We start from the raw sequence: 21,187 nt of genomic DNA on the forward strand, positions 1-21,187 counted from the left end.
AAGAAAATATTATCTGCTAATTTTGAAATGAAAGATCTTGGGGAAGCTTATTTTGTACTTGGAATTGAAATACAGTGTGATAGAGACCGTAGCTTGTTTGGTTTTCACAGAAGACATACATACGACGCATCCTAGAGAGTTTCAATATGCAAAAGTGTGCACTTAGTGATGTACCTATTGTAAAAGGGGATAAGTTTAGCAAATCCCAATGTCCAAAGAATAAACTTGAAAGGAAATCTTTGAAGAACATACTGTATGCAAGTGTTGTAGGGAGCCTGATGTATGCTCAAGTTTGCATGAATAGGCCTTTATCTTACTCTTCGAGATCTGGGCCAAGAGCCATAGTTAGTTGCTGTTTCCATTTGGTTGTTCTTTCTCGTTGTTAGCAGACATAGCCTATGCAGTGAGTGTCCTTAGTAGATTTCAATCGAATTCAGGATAAGAGCATTGGAAAGCAGCTAAGAAAGTTATGAGATATTTGAAAAAAAGGACTGAAGGTTATATGCTTACCTTTCAGCGTCAGATCATCTTGAGGTGGTAGACTACTTGGATTCTGATTTTGCAAGATGTCAAGATGATCTGAAGTCAACTTTTTGTTATATTTTTATGATGGCTGGTGGTGCTATTTTTTGGAAAAGCATTAAGCAAACTCTAGTGGCTTCCTCTACTATGTTGGATGAATTTGCGGCATGTTATGGAGCTACAGTTCAAGCCATTTAGTTAAAGAATTTTATTTCGGAACTGAAAGTTGTTGATTCCATCTCGAGACTAATTACCATCTACTGTGATAATAGCGCAGCGTTGTTCTTTTCAAAGAATAATAAGAGTTCTGGTGGCTCTAAGCATATAGACATCAAGTACTTGATAGACAGAGATAAAGTTAAAGAAGGGCAGACAAAATAGAGCATATAAATACAGAGGCAATGATTGTAGACCCATTGACTAAAGGACTCATACCGAAAGTCTTTAAGACACATATTGCCAATATGGGCATTGTGGAAACCTTTGATATTTTTGGTTAGTGGGAGTTATTTATGTAAAAGAATTATGTTTTGGCTTGATCCCCTTTACAGGGTACGTAGGCAACCCATATGCTTCGGGTACAGCCTCTTCCAATTATAAAAAAATATTTATCTTCCTATTTATAATTCTGTATTTTGTGCACAGAAATTATAATTATATTTGAGCATGCATTGCACATATGTCTTTTATTATGATATCATTTTGATCTCGAGATATAATGCATAAAGACATGATGTGAGTCTCTTTTGAGACATATGGCTTCTTTTGAAGCATTTATGAGGACCGATATGAATTAGCACACCTTTGATCACATTTTGGTGCTAATTTCATACTACATACTACCACATTGGTTGGAGGATGGGAATCCATGTCGATAAGGATGTTAGCATTTGTAGCTGTGGAGTGGTCTTACATCGATTAAATGGTGTAACGACTTCCATGCTCAATGTTGATGTTCTTGTTGGACCGGATCATGTATCCAAAGTGATTATCATTTGAGCTATATGTGTGGCCACTTTTGTAGTCTAACCCGAGAGTCGTTTTCAAAACAAAGTTTTTAAATTAATATGACAATCCGTGTTCGCCCAAGTGGGAGAATGTTAGAATAATTTCAAAATATGGGCTTACACTGATTGCATATTTTGTTTTATAAAACGGGTTAGACGTATGGCTCAGAATGGTACTATGGTTAAGCCCAATATGATGTGTGATCATTTTGTTTTATGGGCTTTGGTGCACCTTGGATGTATAGGATTGAGTCCTATTTATTGTGGTACTTTTGGTATGTAGGCCAGGAAACCCAATTAGGGTTATGGAGCCTTTAATGGGAAGGCTCCTCTATGTTTCCTATATATAGGCTAGGTCCCCCTCTCCTCTCCATATGGTTGATTGCTTGCCCCATTGACGGCTATCTTTTGTGAGGAGCAAGGAAGGAAAGATCCAGCCGCTATTATTTCAGGTGATTAAGGAACGTATTCAATATGTCTTCCGCAGGTATATCTCTTAAACTTGAATACGGTATTATTTGTGATTCTAAATCTTAGCATGTTATTATTTATGTCTGACATAACCTTCCTGAGCCATAATATTTGTTTCTTTTCTCTTTGCCATATGAGAAAAACTGTCATCCAGTTCACAAAAGAAATTTAATGAATACAAAGGAAGGAGTCGACCAAGAACACTTCGGAAATGAAAAAACCAAAAATGGAGAAAATCAGGGTATGTATTTGGAACAACCGGTGACGATCAATGTCATTACTGCTGGCTGTGATCCTATGACTTCTTTGAAATCAACAACCTCAAGGATCCAGACAATTGGCCCCTCTCTCTCTGTCTTGATTTTTTCTTTTTAAATTTTTGATTGAAGTGCTCTGTTAAACAGAGCTAAATCTCTCTCTGGACTGAATTCTTTCATTTTTGTTCTTGCTTATTGTTGTAGCCTATGGACAAATTACAGGCTGTTGGGTTTAGTTTCAAGGGAAGAAAGAGAAAGAAATGCAAGCAGAAGAAGAACTAGAAAAAAAAAGTGAAGAAGAGAGTTATTTGATGTTCAACAATTTCTTTTTCTATTTAAAAACCAATTTTCAAGTTAAAAAATTCTAGTTTCTCCAAGCCCTTTTTTAGAAAATGAAATGACAGTGAAACATAAAAAATCCAAACTTTCCTTATTCAACTTTTGCCAAACTATGATCATATTGACACAAATTTACTCGATAGAGAACTTCATATAAGAAACATAGATTATGGCATAACTAGTTTATTTTCTAACCGGCCAAAATTCAAACTTCTTGTTTTAGGGACTTTTAAAAGACTCTAAGAATCTTCCCAAATTTTAACCTTTAAAAAATCTGAAAATGTGTTAAAATTGTGTATGGGTGTTAAGGAGTTTAGGATTTGAATATATAGGTGCTATAGAAATGTAATAAATATCTGTTTTTGATGGATTCATGTAATGATATTGTTCCTGAGCCACGATATTTTATTCTGGTGCGAAAACTTTTCCTATGGAGTTTTGTAGGTCTCTATGAGTCACTGATGGAAGAGATGAATGCCATGGATTCCAATTTGAATGCCAAGTACTTCCAAAATACAGTTATATCCTTTTACTTGCAGAATTTAGCTGTGGTGGAAAATGTTCATTACGTTCCTACTAGTGAACTCTATAAACTACATATGCTCAAGAAATCCTCTTAATACTCAGTATAATCTGATGATATGCCTTGCATATTTCTTCAACCATTGGTACTAGTTCTATTTCTCTTTGATCAGTTGATGCCTAAAGAGGAATCAACAAACAGATTTTGCTAATACAGGCCCAATTATTCCTTGCTTTTGCTAATTTTGTTGTTTCGAATCTTTGCTTATAAAGAATCATTGTCAGCTGGAGGTGGAAGCACGTGAGATTCATGGACCCAAGCTGGCTTCAGAAACTGGATGCTTCTGTTTTAGTGCTCTCCACTCTGAAGGTAAGAAAAATGAGACTGTCCCACTAAATTCGCAGAGAGAGAGAGAGAGAGAGAGAGAGAGAGAGAGAGAGCTGCATAAAGCTAAAGTAATCCTTAATGAACTCTAATGACCTCAACTGTTTCCTCCTACTTGATATCTTTTGCTATCTTTTGCAGCAGAGAGGATTTTGTGGAGCGGCGTTCTAAGAAAGCCAACTGTTGGACAGGGGCTGTGAAGAAACAGAGCAAGCGAGTGGAAGGCTATCTCTTCAGCACTTGATGGCAGAAGAGCTTCTGGCTCTGGGCCTAAATAACTACGGTTTTGTGATAATTTGTCCAGTGTTCAGTTTCTGATGCGATCAGACAAGGGTAAGTAAATTAGAGAAAAGGTGAGGAAAAGGAACATTTGAGACTAGCCTGAGAATTCTTTAGAAAGAAGCTTGCCTGATAGCCTTTTAGAAGTTAAACAACAATTGCCTTGCCGTTTTACATGGTTGCACTCACTCATAGTTATCTGTTTCTTTCGATAAACAAATTATAAATTAGCTCAAAACAAATCATTTCATGAATCGGTTCGTTCTCTTGCCTTTTTCTGGGGAAAAATTCTAGAATTCGAAATATATCTCAATTAAATTACACATGAATCAATAAAAATAAATTTTGTCATTGTATTTCAAGTAAATGCAATTTATTAAGAGAAAGGCAAAGGCTAGGAATTGTAAGGCAAAAGATTGCGATGGAAGGGACAAGCAAAAAGCGCTTACACCTAAAATGGTATAAATTAGTTTATTTTCTACAATTGCAGAAGCTTTTCCAACTATGTTGCAACCTGTAACTTTTCCTGCGCAGAATTTAGCTAATGACCTCCAATCTAACGAACAGCGACACGTATTCAGCTCATTATACACTACTGCTTAAGCAAAAGTTAAAAAGATAATTTACAGGATCAACTTTGATGCAATACAAAATGCAAGTTTTACTGATCCCCTAGGAAAACAATGGCTACTTATGCAATTAAGAGTTACGGCATGTTTTGTAACTCATCAAACTCTATTTAAGCAAAAGCTGAAAACCTAGATAATCATACATGAATACAGGAAATAATTTTTATTAATATTCTACACAAACAACAGCAGAACATCAGATTGATGAGTTTGAACACAAACAGGAAAAAAGATAAAGACAAAATTCACCTTCCTTCACTCCAATCCATCCCTGCATCACATGCTGGTTGCATTGAGATCTGTGCAGGCAGATGAATGATGGCATTTGGAGTATGGATATATATATGTGGTGGGCGATCCATCAGTGGATCCTCAGAAGGTGAATCCTTCTGCGCGAAAAAAATACAACCCCTATGAAGTAGAGAGAAGGTAAAAAGATGTTTTAAAACATAAAGAAAGGGAAAAGCACCATGTCGTGGGTCAAAAACTTTTTTTTTTTGAAAAAAAAAAATTCTCAGAAAAAAAAGGAGAGCATCACGTGTGCATTGCATACACGCCATGCAAGTGCACGCCAATGGTCGCTGAAACACGTTAGCATGGCCACCAAGGTGGTAGCCTAGTGGTACTGGGCAGCAATTCTAACCACAAGGTCCCAAGTTCGAATCGTTGCGGCGACGATTAAATTGTGGACCGGAGCTCACTACTTTGGCCACTGCTTGGACTTGTGGTATAGGACCGCTCTTGAACCGCTAGTAGCCGGGGTGGTGCCGGGTGTGACGTACTCACACGTGGGACTCGAGCCAGAGCTCAGAGGAGTAGCTGAGCCGGGCCCACGGGTGGGGAGGGTATGAGTAAAACCGGTCGGGGTGCCCAACACACGGCCATTTCTGCCCGCATCGAACATTTTCCTGGCGGGGCGGGGGCCCAGTGGGGGCTGCTACGCGGGGGTGGGCCTGTCCCTTCCTCCCCCCTACCCCTTTTCTTAAGCAAAAAAAAAAAAAAAAAACACGTTAGCATGGGCTCCATTTATCGTGCATTCGCCCTAGTTATTGGCCCACTGTAACATACCTCGGCCATTGATAGTGTGCACAACCACAGTGGTGCATATAGTACATGCTCTAATTTTTTGCTGACATAAGGCAAAAAAATTATTTTTTTCCCACGAAAGAAGAAAGGCAGAAAAAGAAAAACAAGGATATGAGTAAACTATTTTTGTATATTTAAGTTTTGCTTGGATAATATTTATTCATAAAAGACGGATTTTGGGGTAAATTCCATGCCTTCTAAAAAACGTGCTCTAAATATAAAATAATAGTTACAAGCTTTCAATGAAAATCTTAAATCCTTGATGCAACTCGTAGTAAAGTCCACTGGGTTCAGATTTCTGTGAATCTGAAAGCGGCTTCCGCCCAAAGGCTGAGCCATTTACTCCGTGCAACCGTTAAGTAAGTTTTTTGGCCGCTCAAAATAATTCTGCAACTGCTCTCCCATTCCGACTAACCGAAATTTCTTACACCAATTTGATGGGGTAGAGTTCGATTCAAGCTTTTTCCATTAATCCTAAAGAAGTCATTTGCATTTATCCAATTTGCTTATAGTATCTATGAGCAAATGATGACGATCATCATCACTTGCTTATGGTATCTAAATGTTATTCTTTCGTGGGAAAAAGAATAAAAAGTTAGAAGAAATGTTCTTGCTATTGATTTTCTCTTTTTTTTTTCTTTTTTTTTTGGTAGAAAACGGCATTCAAATTGCTCTTACAATTGATTTTCTCTTTTGAATCTGCCATTCCGCATCCTATCTAATGTATGCTCGGACTGCAGACAAACTATGATTCGAGGAGGAGGATGACAACTGGGGATAAAGTGTATCATAGGCTTGGTGTATCTGACGTAGGCTGGGCCTCATGCCGTGTTTCTTCTTGTATACGAGTTCGTGACAACTTCGGAACAGCATCTTAAACTTTGGGATGAAGTTCGTCTGCAGTTCCTTGGCAAGGAGGGCTTCCAAAGTTAAATCTTAGGATTCCATGGCTAGCTATTGCGAGCCATGGAAATGGAATCCTCTTTCTTGAAAGATTTATCTTTGGAAGCCCCCCTTGCTAAGGCACTTCTGGTGAACTTTATCCCCAAGGTGAGAGGCTGTCCCAAAGGTGAGATGTTGTTCCCAAAGTTGAGATGCTGTCCTGAAGTTGAATTTTAATTAATAAATTTTGGGGAAGGTTTCTCACTTCCTGCATGCTTGCCTCAAAAAAGGAAAATTCCATGGCCATTGCTCAAGGAAAGCACCAGATTTTTTTTATTATTATGTTTGATGACGGAAAGCATCAGCTCTTGCTCCGGAGAGATTAAGGCCTCTTCCTCTTCCTCTTGGCTCCTCCATTTGACCGTATTGTCTGGAACCTTATTCCTGTGAGTAAGAGAGAGGGAAGGAGAGATGGCTGAGTCTGTGGTTTCCAATGTCATGTCTCAGCTTGCCGACCTCCTCGTACAAGAAGCTGCTTTCGTGCGTGGTGTGCGTGATCGGATCGAATGGGTGAAAACACAACTCCAGCTACTGCAAGGTTTCCTCGAAGATGCAGACTCCAGAAGGAAGAGAGGAGATGCAAGAATGGAGAGCTGGATAAGGCAGATGAGAGGTGTAGCATATGAAATAGAAGACGTCATAGGCAGCATCAAGTACATGGGCGAGAGGCGACACCAAAGGAGAGGCTTCATGGGCTCCATTTCAAGGTACTCTCACAAACCTTGTGAATTGATTACCCTACATAAAATTGGTTCTGAAATCGGAAAAATAGTGAAGAAGATCGATGGTATCACTGAGAGCAGAGCCGCATATCGCATTGCTAATCTAGGTGAAAGTAGTGCAGTAGGCGAAAGTAGTGCCGTAGATGAAAGTTGGCAATCACTCAGAGAATCCTCTCCTCGCTCTGATGATGATGACATTGATGTTATAGGCTTCGAGAATGATCAGAAAGAATTAGTGAGTCGATTGCTTGATGGGAATGAGAAAGCACGACGTGTAATTTCTATAGTGGGTATGGGTGGGCTAGGCAAGACCACCCTGGCAAGAAAAGTGTATAAAGAAATTACAAAACATTTCGATACCTTTGCTTGGGTTTCAGTTTCTCAGAGCTACCGAGGTATTGAGCTCGTCAAGGACATCATGGAAAAAGTAATGAGAATCAAAAAGAAGAAAGAAGACTTAGAGCAGATGGGTGAAAAAGAAGTGAGAGAGAAGCTCTGTGATTTCCTAAGAGACGGCAAGTATTTGGTCGTGATGGATGATGTATGGAGTGTTGATGTTTGGAGAGAAATGCATCCATTCTTTCCTAATGGAAACAACGGTAGCAGAATACTGCTTACTACACGTAACATTGAGGTTGCAAGACATGCCGAGCCATGGATTCCTCCACATGAACTGCACCTTTTAGACGACACGGAGAGCTGGAATCTCTTCCGTAGGAAGGCATTTCCACCAAAACAAGATGTCCCAACTGATTTGGAGGCATTGGCCCAGAAGCTTGCAAAGAAGTGTGGTGGACTTCCTCTTGCACTGGTGGTGTTAGGGGCCCTTCTGTCAAAGGAAGATCGCAGCTACCATGAGTGGTCGAGAGTAGCTCAGACTTGCCACCAAATATTGGGTTTAAGTTACCATGACTTGCCGTCTCGGTTAAAACCATGTTTTCTATACATTGCTGCGTTTCCAGCGGACTCTATTATCTCTGTTTCCAAATTAGTTAGGTTGTGGGTCGCCGAAGGTTTCATGCTGCAAGAGAAGCGACAGACAATGGAAGACACCGCATGGGATTGGTTGGATGAGTTGGTGCAGAGGTGCATGATCCAAGTTGTCCGGAGAAGCAAGGCTCGTGGGCGGGTTAGCCACATACGCATCCATGATCTGTTGCGTGACTTTGGCCTTGAAGAAGCCAAAAAGGATGAATTTCTTCAAGTTTGCAGCAGTGACAACATGGCAGTATCTGATAGTATATCAAGTCATCGTGCAGCTTTCTATCGTATAAATGAGGAGGCTGTTGTTTTCTCACGGCAACTCCGGACTTTGCTGGGCTTCAGTTTAATTTTGACTAATGAGGGAAGATTTTTGAATGGGTTAAACTTATTAAGGGTGCTGGATCTGGAGGGCGCAAGAGATCTTGAGGAGTTACCGAAACAGATCGGCAGCATGATTCATCTACAATACCTGGGATTGAGAGGAACTGGTTTGACAAGACTGCCATCCTCCATCCGACATCTCCTGAATCTGCAGACTATGGATGTGAGAGAGACCCAAATTTTATGGATTCCGAAATCATTTTGGAAAATCCGGACGCTGAGGCATGTCTATATTAATATAAATATGTTTCTAAGTGCACCGATAAGTGGTGATCACAAGAACTTGCAGACTCTGCAAATCGAGAAGTTTGAATTTGGTCTGGATGCTATGGATATGGTCCGTTTACTAGGCATAAGATTCATCAAAAAATGGGTTACTACACCAGGCTTTACTAGGGAGGCGATTTACAAAGCATGTTGTAGAACTTATGGAGAATCACTCAGAAAAGCACTCGAGAAAATGGGCAGTCTCCTCTCCTGGAATCTGAAATTTTCTCCAATCCCTGGGGACGTCCTTTTTGCTCGGGCACCAAACCTGCACCAGCTCCGTTCATTGAAGCTGGATGGAAAGTTGGTACTCGAACAACAGGAGCAGCTCCCAGACTGCAGTCAATTCCTACCAAACCTTACCAAGCTCAAATTAAGCATAACCCAATTGAAGCAAGACCCAATGCCGGTGCTGGAGAAGCTTCCGAGCCTCAGTTTTCTTGAAGTGGAAATAAATGCATTCGTAGGGAAGAGCATGTTGTGTTCTGCAGGTGGCTTTCCTCGACTGCAACACTTGATATTAGAAAGTCTCCCCAATTTAGAGGAATGGAGAGTGGAGGCTGGGGCGATGCTCAGCCTTACCCACTTAACTATTTGGAACTGCAAAAAGTTGAAGATGCTTCCTGAGGGATTGCAGCATGTGACCACACTTCGAGAACTGAAGTTGAATCTCATGCCCCGTGAGTTCAATGACAGGGTCAGATGTAAGGTCCGACACATCCCCTCCATTATTTTCGAAGATGAGTGACCATGATATAATATCACCAGTACCTGTAAGTCGTTCCCTCTCTCCTCTATTTCCTCTTTTATTTGCATCCCATGAGATCCTACTAACGAAATAAATTTCTTGCATGATTGAATACGCTTAAAGCTTGTAATTGTAGCACGCTACATGTTTGACATAATATCATGCGGAATATTCTAATTTATTTCTCTCTAATCTTCGAACGTTCTAATTGCTAAAATTCTTATTCTAAAATTTCTTCCCTTATCTAGCTTAAGAAAACAGAGCATTGAACTCAACCAAGTACTTCTAACCTTACTGGAGATTGATCTTCACTATTTTTAGTTGTTTTTTGTAAAATACAAATAGTTGGATGACAGGATGTGATAACTCCATCCACCTCTTACAACACCTCATGCATTAAGACACTGATAACACCATTCATAAACCTCGGACCGGCCAAGAACAGTTAGAAAAAGTAGAAAGTAAACATTGAAAAACTCAGAATATGTACTCTAAACATTAGGGAAAAATGATTGTTATTACGGTCGCTGTGATACTATGACTCCTTTAACGTGATCTCTTTTATTTAGTCAAAAGGTGGTAAGCCACCAATCCAACAATTGATTGTCATTACTATGTTTCTTCTGCTTACATAAATGACACAGCAACATGCACTAATTCTCTCGTCGCTTTCATTTTTTAAAGCTCCAATCATGACTTTATCTACCTAGATTTGTTAAAAAAATTGAATTCATTGGTAGAGAAAATCAAAAATTTGAAATATTCTATTCAATGTAGACAGTTCCGGTTAAATGATTGCAAAGAATCTGGCACCACTCTTCCTTAACAAATTATAGATAACTTTGCAATTTCAATTTTAATGCCAACTACTAATATATTGTCGGTACCTTAGTAAATCTAAATGCACCCTTCATTTAGAATCCACAATGTGGGTAAAGATGAATATCATTGAAAGAATCTTGGTCCTCGGTAGTTTTGAGTTTTTTCTTCATTCAATGCATCAAGGAATTTATTTTTAATTCCTTCTAAAAGGCTGGGTTTTTATTTATTTGCTAAATTTCCACTGTGCCAAAAGTTGCGCATGCTTTATGAACTATCTAAAAAAGAATCAACGAATAACTTTATCATTTCCATCTAAGTAAGTAACAACTGTGGTGTTTCTTGTCTTGCAGGGTGATTACTTTAATTGGCGTTTACTGAAGTGATGATTTAGTCAATAAGGTTCTTTGGCTTTCTTTAATATACACAAGGCAACATTTCTAGCTATTTCTTATGGAACCATGGAACTCTTAGTTGTATTAGTTTTTTATTTTTCATTTCCACATCATATGTTTCTTTAGATTTGATGGAATTATTAATTTTCTGTAACGTATTTAATAATGCTTTTGACATGTGAACTTCTACTTCAACTTGCAAATATTCTGATGCAATCTTCTTTCCTGCTGTTTCTTCGGTAGCATCCTTAAAACAATAGCTTCGTACATTCCTCGATTCAATATTAGCATATTCACTGAACTGTATCTCAACCTCTCATAAAGTTCATGTTTCTCTTTTCTTTTTTTTTTCCAAGAAAAGCAAGAGCAAAGCTCCACACAGCTTCAAAAAGATCTCAACATAAAGTTCATTTTTCTCAATGATACTTATTGCCAATGGCTTGTTAAAAAGGATCTATGACATTTCAATAGAAGATACATGAGAAAACTAAGTTCTTCTTTTACTTTGGAGTTCTTTATAAATAGGCTCAAAAAAGAAGGTCATTTTCGGAGAGAACCAAAAGGAACTTTTACTTCCATTCCCCAAATTGTTAAAAAAATAAAAATTTTATTTTTTCCTCTTTTTCATTGAATCTCTATGATCAGATGATATTTATATCTTTGCTAAGCTTTAAAACAGAAAAGAAATAGAAACTTTATATAAATACTATCTGTTAACCAATTTTTAGAAATTCTGTTTCCAACAATTGAATACCATTATAGGTGCATTTGACATAGATTTCTCTATTCCATTCCTTCAAATTTATGCAAACTGCATATGCTAATTTGACAAGGTTATTTTAAATTAATTGGTAAGATTTTTTACTCAAACCAATCACTCGCGATTAAGTGAAGTTGCAGACCCTACGAATCCTAGAAACTGACTCCATAGCATCTCAAATGCACAACTTTGGTTAGCATGTGACATGGCTGCACTTTGTATGAGGTAAAACTCTAAGAAATATGCGGGGTTTATTGAATGAACAAACATCAATGAAATCAATGGTACTAGCTCCAAAGCATAAAAAAAATGTATGAGCTCCAATTCTCCAAAGCACCAAGGTACTGCATGTCGTGCCTTTCTCTAGTCCTATCTGGGCTCAGTGAGAAGGAAAGCGGACCGTGGCTGCGACGCTGCTTGGAGGAAATCGACTTGCATGCCAACTTTCTAAATTTTTTGTTTATTTTTTGCGCAGAGAAAATGAAAACATGGGGGCGCTTATCAAAAGCCTTCAACGAAAATATATTATATGTTAACATATTGATTAATAATAATTATAAATATTCATTATTTAATATATTAATTAATAAATATTAATTACTGGTAAATGATTAACAAATATTTATTAGTTATCAAAAAAATCTAACATAGGATTTATTAATAATAATATATTCTTTATAGTACAAATAAAATTTATTTCTAATAAGAAATATATTTTCTAATATATGCATAATTAATTTAAAAATATTTACTAAATCGTGTAAATATATTTCAATATTCTAAATATCCAATGTTAACCGTATTTATGTAAGTGGGCCATAAATAATAAATGAATGGACTGAAAAAAAATTATTACTTGAATGATTTATTTAAAGGTATTATTGAAAATTTAACAATATTTCTATATAAGGTTACCTTGAACCAAACATAGTAATTTTTTTTAGTACTAATTTTGAAAGTAATTTTTCTACCAACCCAATATGATAAAATATTTTTTTTTGTAACTACTTTTTCAGATAAATAATTTTTAGAAATTATCAAATTATCCTATAATATGATATATCCCGACCAACAAACTCGTAGAAAATTCTACTCGTGGCCTCACAAGTAGAGGGGAAAGGGGAAGTAGTTAGGGCACAGGCTTGGCGCCAAAAGTTTACACTATGAGAGAGGTTTTGTTAGAGATTTGCGGTAGGACGGTGAGAAAAGACCTATCAAAATGTAGTTTTTTTTATAGTGAAAACGGCAATTTATATAGCTCTAACATGGGTACATCCTACCAAATCAGAAGAAAATAATTTTTGGAGGAAGCCTTGGGGCCTAATTTTCAAGATTGCCTGCTAGGATTCGGAACATCCCTTCTAGATCGGGAAAGAAGCTTAACTTGAAACTCTAGCTAGGACCAATCAGAAATTAGATGGTGATCCACGTGGACAAACACTAGGCCCTAACGATCCCAAATATTAACACTCTTTTCATAATTAGCCCACTCAACGTCTGATAAAGATATTGTGGTTAACCATTTAACCAAGCTTCCGAGCCGCAAGCCATGGCTCTCTCTACCCATCTTTAGCGGGCAAGCCACAGCCTTTGAGCTCTCAATCCCACGGCAATGCCCATATCCCAATGAAATACATAGCCGCCATAAAGAAGAAATTAGTCTCAGACTCACCATATAAATGTAAACTGTCGAAATGATATTCTGTACAACTCCTGAAGGCAAGCAACAGTTCCAAAGAGAAAATATACTGGTAATAGAAGGTCAATTCTAGTAGCCTGAATGACATGATATAGAGCAAAAAATAAAAAAATAAAAAATGTGGGCAAAAACATGAAAGAGGACATTCTCAACAACTATAGCCTTATGGATTTGTTTTTTTAAAATGAAATGACCAAATTAAATGATGATACTATGTACAATATCACAAGACTCGAATTTTAAATAAAGAAGTGTCAGGATAAATTCTCTTGTAAAGCTGAAGTTACTTTTAACAAAGAATGAGGCATGCACCGTATTTTCTTTTGCTGTTTATGTTTGCATATGTTACATGAAAATTCTGCAGCTATCCCAAATAATTATTGTTACAGGGGTAAGTTGGGACACAACTTTGGTTACAAAGACCAACTCAACCGTGAGCTCTCAGATTTTGGAAACAAGGCCTGACTTCAAACCTGCATCTGCGTTTAAGTTGGCTTTAAAAATTTTCACAATATGATGAATAGTTATCATCAGCATCTACAAGTTCCCTTTTAAAGTTGCAGTGAGTACTCGCATTGCTGGGCATGGCGAAAGTGGAAGGACTCCATGAGTCGGTGAAAAAAGCACCAAAACAGGAACAATGAGCACCTACCTTTCACTGCTGAGCTGTGAGCCGATGCAACTCTATCTTGATTGACTATTTTAAGCTTAGTTTCATTATTCAAACGGAGATCAGAACGCTTCCTGGTGAAGTCGGATCCTGCAAGAAATTAATTTTCATTTACTGAACTGCCAAGGGATGTAAGAAATATGAAAAATAAATACACAGTGCAATACCCAATGGCTGCTGAACTGTCCCATCCTGCTTTCCAAGGTCACCTGGTTTTGAAACCAGGTCTGTCGAGTGCACTTCCAACTTAAAGCAAACACAGTGGACTGCCTGATCATCTCCACCACTCAGATCTTGAATGAAAGCAATCCCTCATCTCTGAAATATGCAGACAATTGACACCTGATTGGTTAACAGAATTTAAGACATAGAAGGGTCGTACTTCACGTATTTCAGAAGCCAACATATTGGAAACTCTTTCTGGCATATAGCAGCTCCCCATTGTTTTTGTTTGACTGTTTGCAGCATCAGTTTCTTGCACCGATGGACCCTACTTGCAGTTTTATCTGGGCTTGGGCCATTGACATCATTGCCAACTTTAATTCTACTCGAAGCATGTTGCACAGCTTTTTTTGAATATTGAGTTGTCATTGATCTCCACCATCACCCACCTTGGCTGCCTCTTCCTGTTTGAGGTCGTCTTTGACAATCAACAAGCATTTGTGGTTGAATCTCCAAAACTAGTTGCATAAAACATTCAACAGATTTAAGAAATTAGCGTAAACCTGTTTGAGGCCTCTTTGGGCCGGCCCACTGGCCCAACCGTGAACGGGCCGGTCAATGGACCGGGCCCTCACTGTTTATGTAAATAAACGTGAACAAACTGATTTTGCTAATACAGGCCCCTTCATTCTTTGATTTTGCTAATTTTGTTGTTTCGAATCCTTATAAACAATGATTGTCAGGTGGAGGTGGAAGCACGTGAGACTCATGGACCCAAGCTGGCCACGATCTTCAGAAACCGGATGCTTCTATTTAGTGCTGAAGTAAGAAAAATGAGACTTGTCCCGCTAAATTCGCACAAACGCACGCAGAGACAGACACACACACAGAGAGAGAGAGAGAGAGCTGCATAAAGCTATAGTAATCCTTAATGAATTAAACTTCCATTGGAGATTTGTCGAAGGTGGTGTTGAGTGAATTGAAGCATGGCATTGCCAGTTCAACTGTTTCCTCTTACTTGATATCTTTTGCTGCGGATTGTAGCATGTTTAGAAGCAGCAGCGAGGATTTTGTGGAGCAGTGTTATAAGAAAGCCGACTGTTGGACAGTGGCTGTGAAGAAACAGAGCAAGGGAGTGGAAGGCTATCTCTTCAGCACTTGATGGCAGAAGAGCTTCTGGCTCTGGGCCCAAATGACTAAGGTTTTGTGATAATTTGTCCAGTGTTCAGTTTCTGATGCGATCAGACAAGGGTAAGTAAATTAGAGAAAAGATGAGGAAAAGGATCATTTGAGACTAGCCTAAGAGTACTTTAGAAAGGAAGCTTGCCTGATGGCCTTTTAGAAGTTAAGCAACAATTGCCTTGCCATATTACATGGTTGTACTCACTCATGTGACACTGCTGCACTTTGTATGGCATAAAACTCTAAGAAATATGTAACGTTTATTGAATGAACAAAACACAAATGAAATCACCACTTCCGAGAATAAAATTAAAGCCCATTATTTTAACAAAAAATAGTCCAACTACAATGTCCAAACATCCAATGGTATTGAAGATCTTGTAAATTCGTTCCACCTCTCAGTAATAAAGTAGACCGCAAATCTCAACCAAGTATTAAGAATCATGTGGCTATGAAAAGAAAGATAAAAACTGGCATGAGGCAATAACTCAATAAGAATCCTCAAACAAATGCAAACATCAATATAAATAAATGAACAAATAAATTGATGACCAACAACAAACATTCCATAACAAATATAGTTATTAGAATAATATTAATCCATTATTATCATGAAATACACATGCCAACCATCCAGAACTTGAATTTTATTCTCACTACTTTGTAGACAATAAATGTTTTTTTTTTAATTAGTAGGTCATCATAAACAATTTATAATCATATCATAACATAAGACGCGAATTCGACCAATATCTCAAGAGTAGACCATAAGTAATTTAAGTTATTTCTGACTTTAGACAGGTAACGATCACGTTCTCTTGTAATGGGGCAACCAAAAATATCATGTTTCTCATCCATGACGAAGCAATCGATACCTTCATCTTTCTTGCTCACGATGGGGCAATAAATAGTGTCACATTTCTTGCACATGATAGGGCAATCAATTGTGCCGATAATAGGCAAACTTTATTAACATAGCTAATCCAATGCCCTCACCCATCCGTTCATTTCAAGAGTGCATATGATATATATCAAATTATTTCAACTTTAGATTAACCATAGTCATGTTTTCCATCCGTGATAGGATAATTGATAATATTATATTTCAAGCTTGTGATGGCATAATCGACAATAACGTAGCTAATTAAAGAGCAGTCGAAGATAAAATAGGGACTCGAAACAAAGACCGAAATGATAAAATAAGGGAAGCTGCAGTGACTTCCCATATGCCCCCCTCCCACATGAGCATGCGAAACGGTTTACACTTGGAGCCATGTACATTCTCGTTGATAATAGGGCTCTCGCATCTAAAACATCTGGCAGGATCTTGAGACTAAATTCTATTTTTTGAAGTAGCAATGGTCAGCCTCTTAGCCTTTACTACAGCACTCTTATATTTTGGTTCTCAAAAGCCTTCAACAAAAATATATTATAAATATCCTAACATATTGATTAATGATAATTATAAATGTCAATGATTTAATATATCAATAATTAATTAATAAATTTTAATTACAGGTAAATGATTAACAAATATTTATTAGTTATCAAAAAAACTCTAACATAGGATTTGTTAATAAAAATATATTATTTGTATTACAAATAAATTTTATTTGTAATAAGGAATATATTTTCTAATATATGCATAATTAATTTTAAAATATTTACTAAATTTTATAAATATATTTCAATATTTGAAATATCCAATATTAATAGTGTTTATGTAAATAGGCCACAAATAATTAATAAGTGGACTGAGAAAAAATGTTATTACTTGAATTATTTATTTAAAAGTATTGTTGGAAATTTGACAATATTTCTATATAAGATTATTTCTAATCAAACATAGTAATTTTTTTCAGTACTATTTTTTAAAGTAATTTTTTTACCAACTAAATATGATAAATTTTTTTTGCACCTATAATTGTTTTTTTAGACAAATAATTTTTAGGAATCATCAAGTGGACACACCCCAACCAAATAAAACGCAGAAAATTTTACTCCTAGCCTCTAAAGTAGAGGGCAAAGGGGGAAGAAGTAGTTAGTGCACGGGCTGGGCGCCAAAAGTTTACGGTATGAGAGAGGTTTTGTTAGAGATTTGCGGTTGCAAGGTGAGAAGAGGCCTATCAAAATGTAATCTTTGGAGGAAGGCCTGGGGGCCTTGGTTTCAAGATTGCCTTCTAGGATTCAGAACATCCCTTCTAGATTGGGTAAGAAGCTTAACTTGAAACTCTAGCTAGGACCAATCAGAAATTAGATGGTGATCCACGTGGACAAACACTAGGCCCTAACGATCCCAAATATTAACAAACATTCCATGATTAACCCACTCACGTCTCATAAAGATATTGTGGTTAACCATTAAACCAACCTTCCGAGCCACAGGCCATGGCTCTCTCTTCCCATATTTAGCGAGCAAGCCACTGCCTTTGAGACCAACTCAACCATGAGCTCTTAGATTTTTAATTGATGAAAACAAGGCCTGTCTTCAAACCTGCATCTGCGTTTATGTTGGCTGCAAAAATTTTCACAATATGCTGAATAGTTATCATCAGCATCTACAAATTCTCTTTGAGAATACATGAAGCATAAGAATTGTTGCACCGATTCAGAATTATTTTCAAGACCATGGTGCCGCGCCCCAAACCCAGAGCGGAATAGATGTTGCATACCTGTATGGCGGACCATACAGATATGCAAGGCTGCACATCATATCAAAGCAATAATAATTCCTAAAAAATTATTTGATCAATAAATTATCCAAATAATTCTTACAATAATTCCAAAGCAATATAAGTCAACATGTGTTATTAACTAATATAACTCAAAGAAAATGCTCTAACTAGACTGACTAAAACTCCAATGACTGAAAGTATCTACGAACGAACTAGCGCACTTCCCAAGTCCCAAGCAATCATGCATCCGAATTTGAAAAATAGAGAAACATAATAATGAGCTACATATCCTCAAGTGGGGTCAAAGCATGCCAAATAATTTAGTTAAAAGTGCAAAATATTGATTGAAAAATAAATCATTTCTCGAATAATGCATATTTCTTTTGAAATATACTATAGTTTTTATAAGAACTACCATAAACAAAAATTAGAAATTAGAAATCAGGCTATGGCCATGTAACCCAGTGCCAGAACAAAAACAACACTATTATTAATCACCGATGGTACGGTGTCCAAATACCACTATTCTAATCATCGGTGATGTGGTGTCAAAACTAGTTTCTTATAGATTATAAGTCAACAGGGCCAACGAATAATTTTCATTTGCTAGGTCAGATTATAGCTATACTGAGAATGTATATATATAAAATAAATTTATCATAATTTGCCCAGTCATATTTTTTAGATTTCATAACATACCACATAACATATTTTTAAAATAATTACTATCATAATATTAACGTATCCGACCTATTTATCTAGGTATAAAACAGATATCATAATCAAATTCAATCAAATAATTATTATTTTATCAAAAGTTTGAAAAACACACTTTAAAGCATTAGGTTATTTACCTCTTATCACTTCAAAATCTCACTCTAGTTAGTTGGTCAAGTGCAACTATTTTAACATTATAAATTTTATCATCATTTCAAAGTCAAGCGAAGTCAAAACTAAACACTACTGGAGAATGGTCTCATGACCCAAATTACGTCTATCAAGTGATAGTATTGGACTGTCTAGATCAGTCCAAACAAGGTGAACTAAACTGATCAAAATGAGCTATGATTTAGATGGCTCAATAAAGATTAATAGTAACCAAATTTTAGAGGTACATGATAAGGCTTGAGAACTAGGTTAGTTTGCCACCTGAGTATCAATACGGTGCAAGGCCTCCACCTTGGAGTCAACTGGGATCCGAACAAAGAGAGACAAGGCTTCATGCTCAATAAGAATGAAGAAGGATAGGGTTGATTGAGCGGTAAGTGCCTGTCACCCCACTCGGTTTGATCAAAGCAAAATTCATCTGATCACACTTGCACTAGGATACAGGGGTTTAAATAGAGATTGAAGTTAGATAGAGATCAGGGTGACCAATTCTAACAATATCTAGAAAGGGCGAAGGTGGGGGTTGGTGCGTCGCCCACCAGCCACGGATCAGGGCCCTTCGTAAGGTTGATCCAAAATCACTGAGAGTGGTACCATATCTAGATCTAACATCTCTAGAGAGAGAAGATAGAGAGAGAAAGATTAGATAGAGAAAAAAATCTAGTAGATAGAGAAAGTCCAGTAGGAAGAAAAAGTTCCATAGAGAAAAAAAATCAAGAGAGGAGAGAGAAAGAAGAGAGAGAAGACTCTCTTCTTCTTAAAATAGGGGAGAGCTCGTCTCTTCATCTCTTCTTTGGATCAGAGCGGGCAGCAGCCATGGTGGCCAGGCCGACGATGGTGGCCATAAGCAGCCGTAGGCCACTGCCTCGTCGACGATGGTGACTGGCCAGCACAAGAAAATGGATGAAGAACCCGAAGAAGGTGGAAGGCAATTCGGTCTAGATCTTGGTCAGCCCACTGATCAACGACCACACTTTCTGAGGGTCCTAGACGACGGCAGAATCTGGCTGAATCCAGCAGACGGTGGCGGCGTCACTCGAAAGAAGAACGCCAAAACATGCACCTCTATTTCGGAAGAAATTCCAGCGATTGTCGGCTCAATTCAACAAAGCAGCAGCTTTAAAACCAAAAAAAGAAAGAGAAGAAGGGGAAGAGCTCTCACCTCTCCAGCGATACCTGCGATTCTGGTGGCAGAAATCAAAGGAGGGGGAGGGGATTAATAGGCAAGATATCTGAATTCGATTGAAACTCGGATTGCCCTTGGAAAGCCTTCTTTTTTGCTGAAAATCGGGTATCCACTGCATTGTGGCACAGGCATGGTCGGGCTGGGCCTCGTCCCCTTCGGACAGGCCCACAAGTCCATGGGACTAGGCTGGTCATAGGCCACTTCGAGCTAGCCTATGAGCCCAAAAGAATTTTTTTATGCTTTAGACTAAATTCAACCCGGCCGATCAAATGGGCCAACCCCAATTTCCTTGAAGGTCGGGTTTTACAATGGTCTTAAATATTCTCCCCAAAGTCAATAACAAGATATAGTTTCTCTAAGGACGTCCGTCCAAAGTATACCTACAAGGACGAGAGCATTAATACGGGAACATCGAAAACACTACTTTTCTGAACTTTTTTCAAGGTTAGAATAAAGGAAGAAAATGAGTGAAAATGAATATTTATAACCATGAAAAAAACAATTAATGAACTTGAAAAGTCTTAGCAAGTTTCAGAACCTGCAGAACTACTAGCACGAGGACACCAAGATCTATTCATCCTCCTCATCAGAAGCATAGAACTCAACCATTTGCATGCCTCTGCCACCTACTGCAATTTGATATGTGATTCTTTTTCTGACCAAATAGCAAGAATAAATGATATATTAGCCAACCAGGTTTATACTGTCATACTCCGAACCTAGAGCAGAACGGACGCCGCATACCTATGTGGCGGACCATACAAGCATACAAGGCTAGAAATCATATCAAAACAATAATAATCCACGAAAATTTATTTAATCAAAAACTTGTCCAAATAATTTTTACAATAGTTCCAAAATGACATAAGTCAACATTTGTTAACTACTAACATAGATCAAATAAAATATTTTAACTAGGCTAATTAACCCTCTAATGACTGAAAGTATCCTCGAAAAAACTAACGTACTCCTCAAGTCCTGAGCAATTATGCATCCCGATTTGAAAATAGAGAAACATAATAATGAGCTACACTAGCCTAGTAAGCAACATAATACTCTAACGTAGGTTCAAAGAATTCCAAATAATTTAGTTAAAAGCATAAAATATTGACTGAAAAATAAATTATTTCTCAAATAATGCAAATTTCTTTTGAAATATAATATATTTTTCACAAAAAATGCTAGAAGCAGAAATCAAAAATCAAAAATC

The 21,187-nt window shown here is 37.5% G+C and overlaps 1 protein-coding gene across 1 annotated transcript; it reads left to right on the forward strand.

The window, feature by feature from the left end:
• The first annotated feature begins 6,726 nt into the window (after positions 1-6,726).
• On the forward strand, positions 6,727-10,930 carry LOC108511827 (putative disease resistance protein At1g50180). The gene is made up of 2 exons (XM_026810308.2): positions 6,727-9,566; positions 10,714-10,930. The coding sequence occupies exon 1, from the start codon at positions 6,851-6,853 to the stop codon at positions 9,539-9,541; it is 2,691 nt and encodes an 896-aa protein (XP_026666109.2). The 5' UTR covers positions 6,727-6,850; the 3' UTR covers positions 9,542-9,566; positions 10,714-10,930.
• Positions 10,931-21,187: the final 10,257 nt, after the last annotated feature.

This window comes from Phoenix dactylifera, unplaced genomic scaffold (genome assembly GCF_009389715.1).
Source record: "Phoenix dactylifera cultivar Barhee BC4 unplaced genomic scaffold, palm_55x_up_171113_PBpolish2nd_filt_p 001000F, whole genome shotgun sequence".
NCBI classification, from domain to species: domain Eukaryota; kingdom Viridiplantae; phylum Streptophyta; class Magnoliopsida; order Arecales; family Arecaceae; genus Phoenix; species Phoenix dactylifera.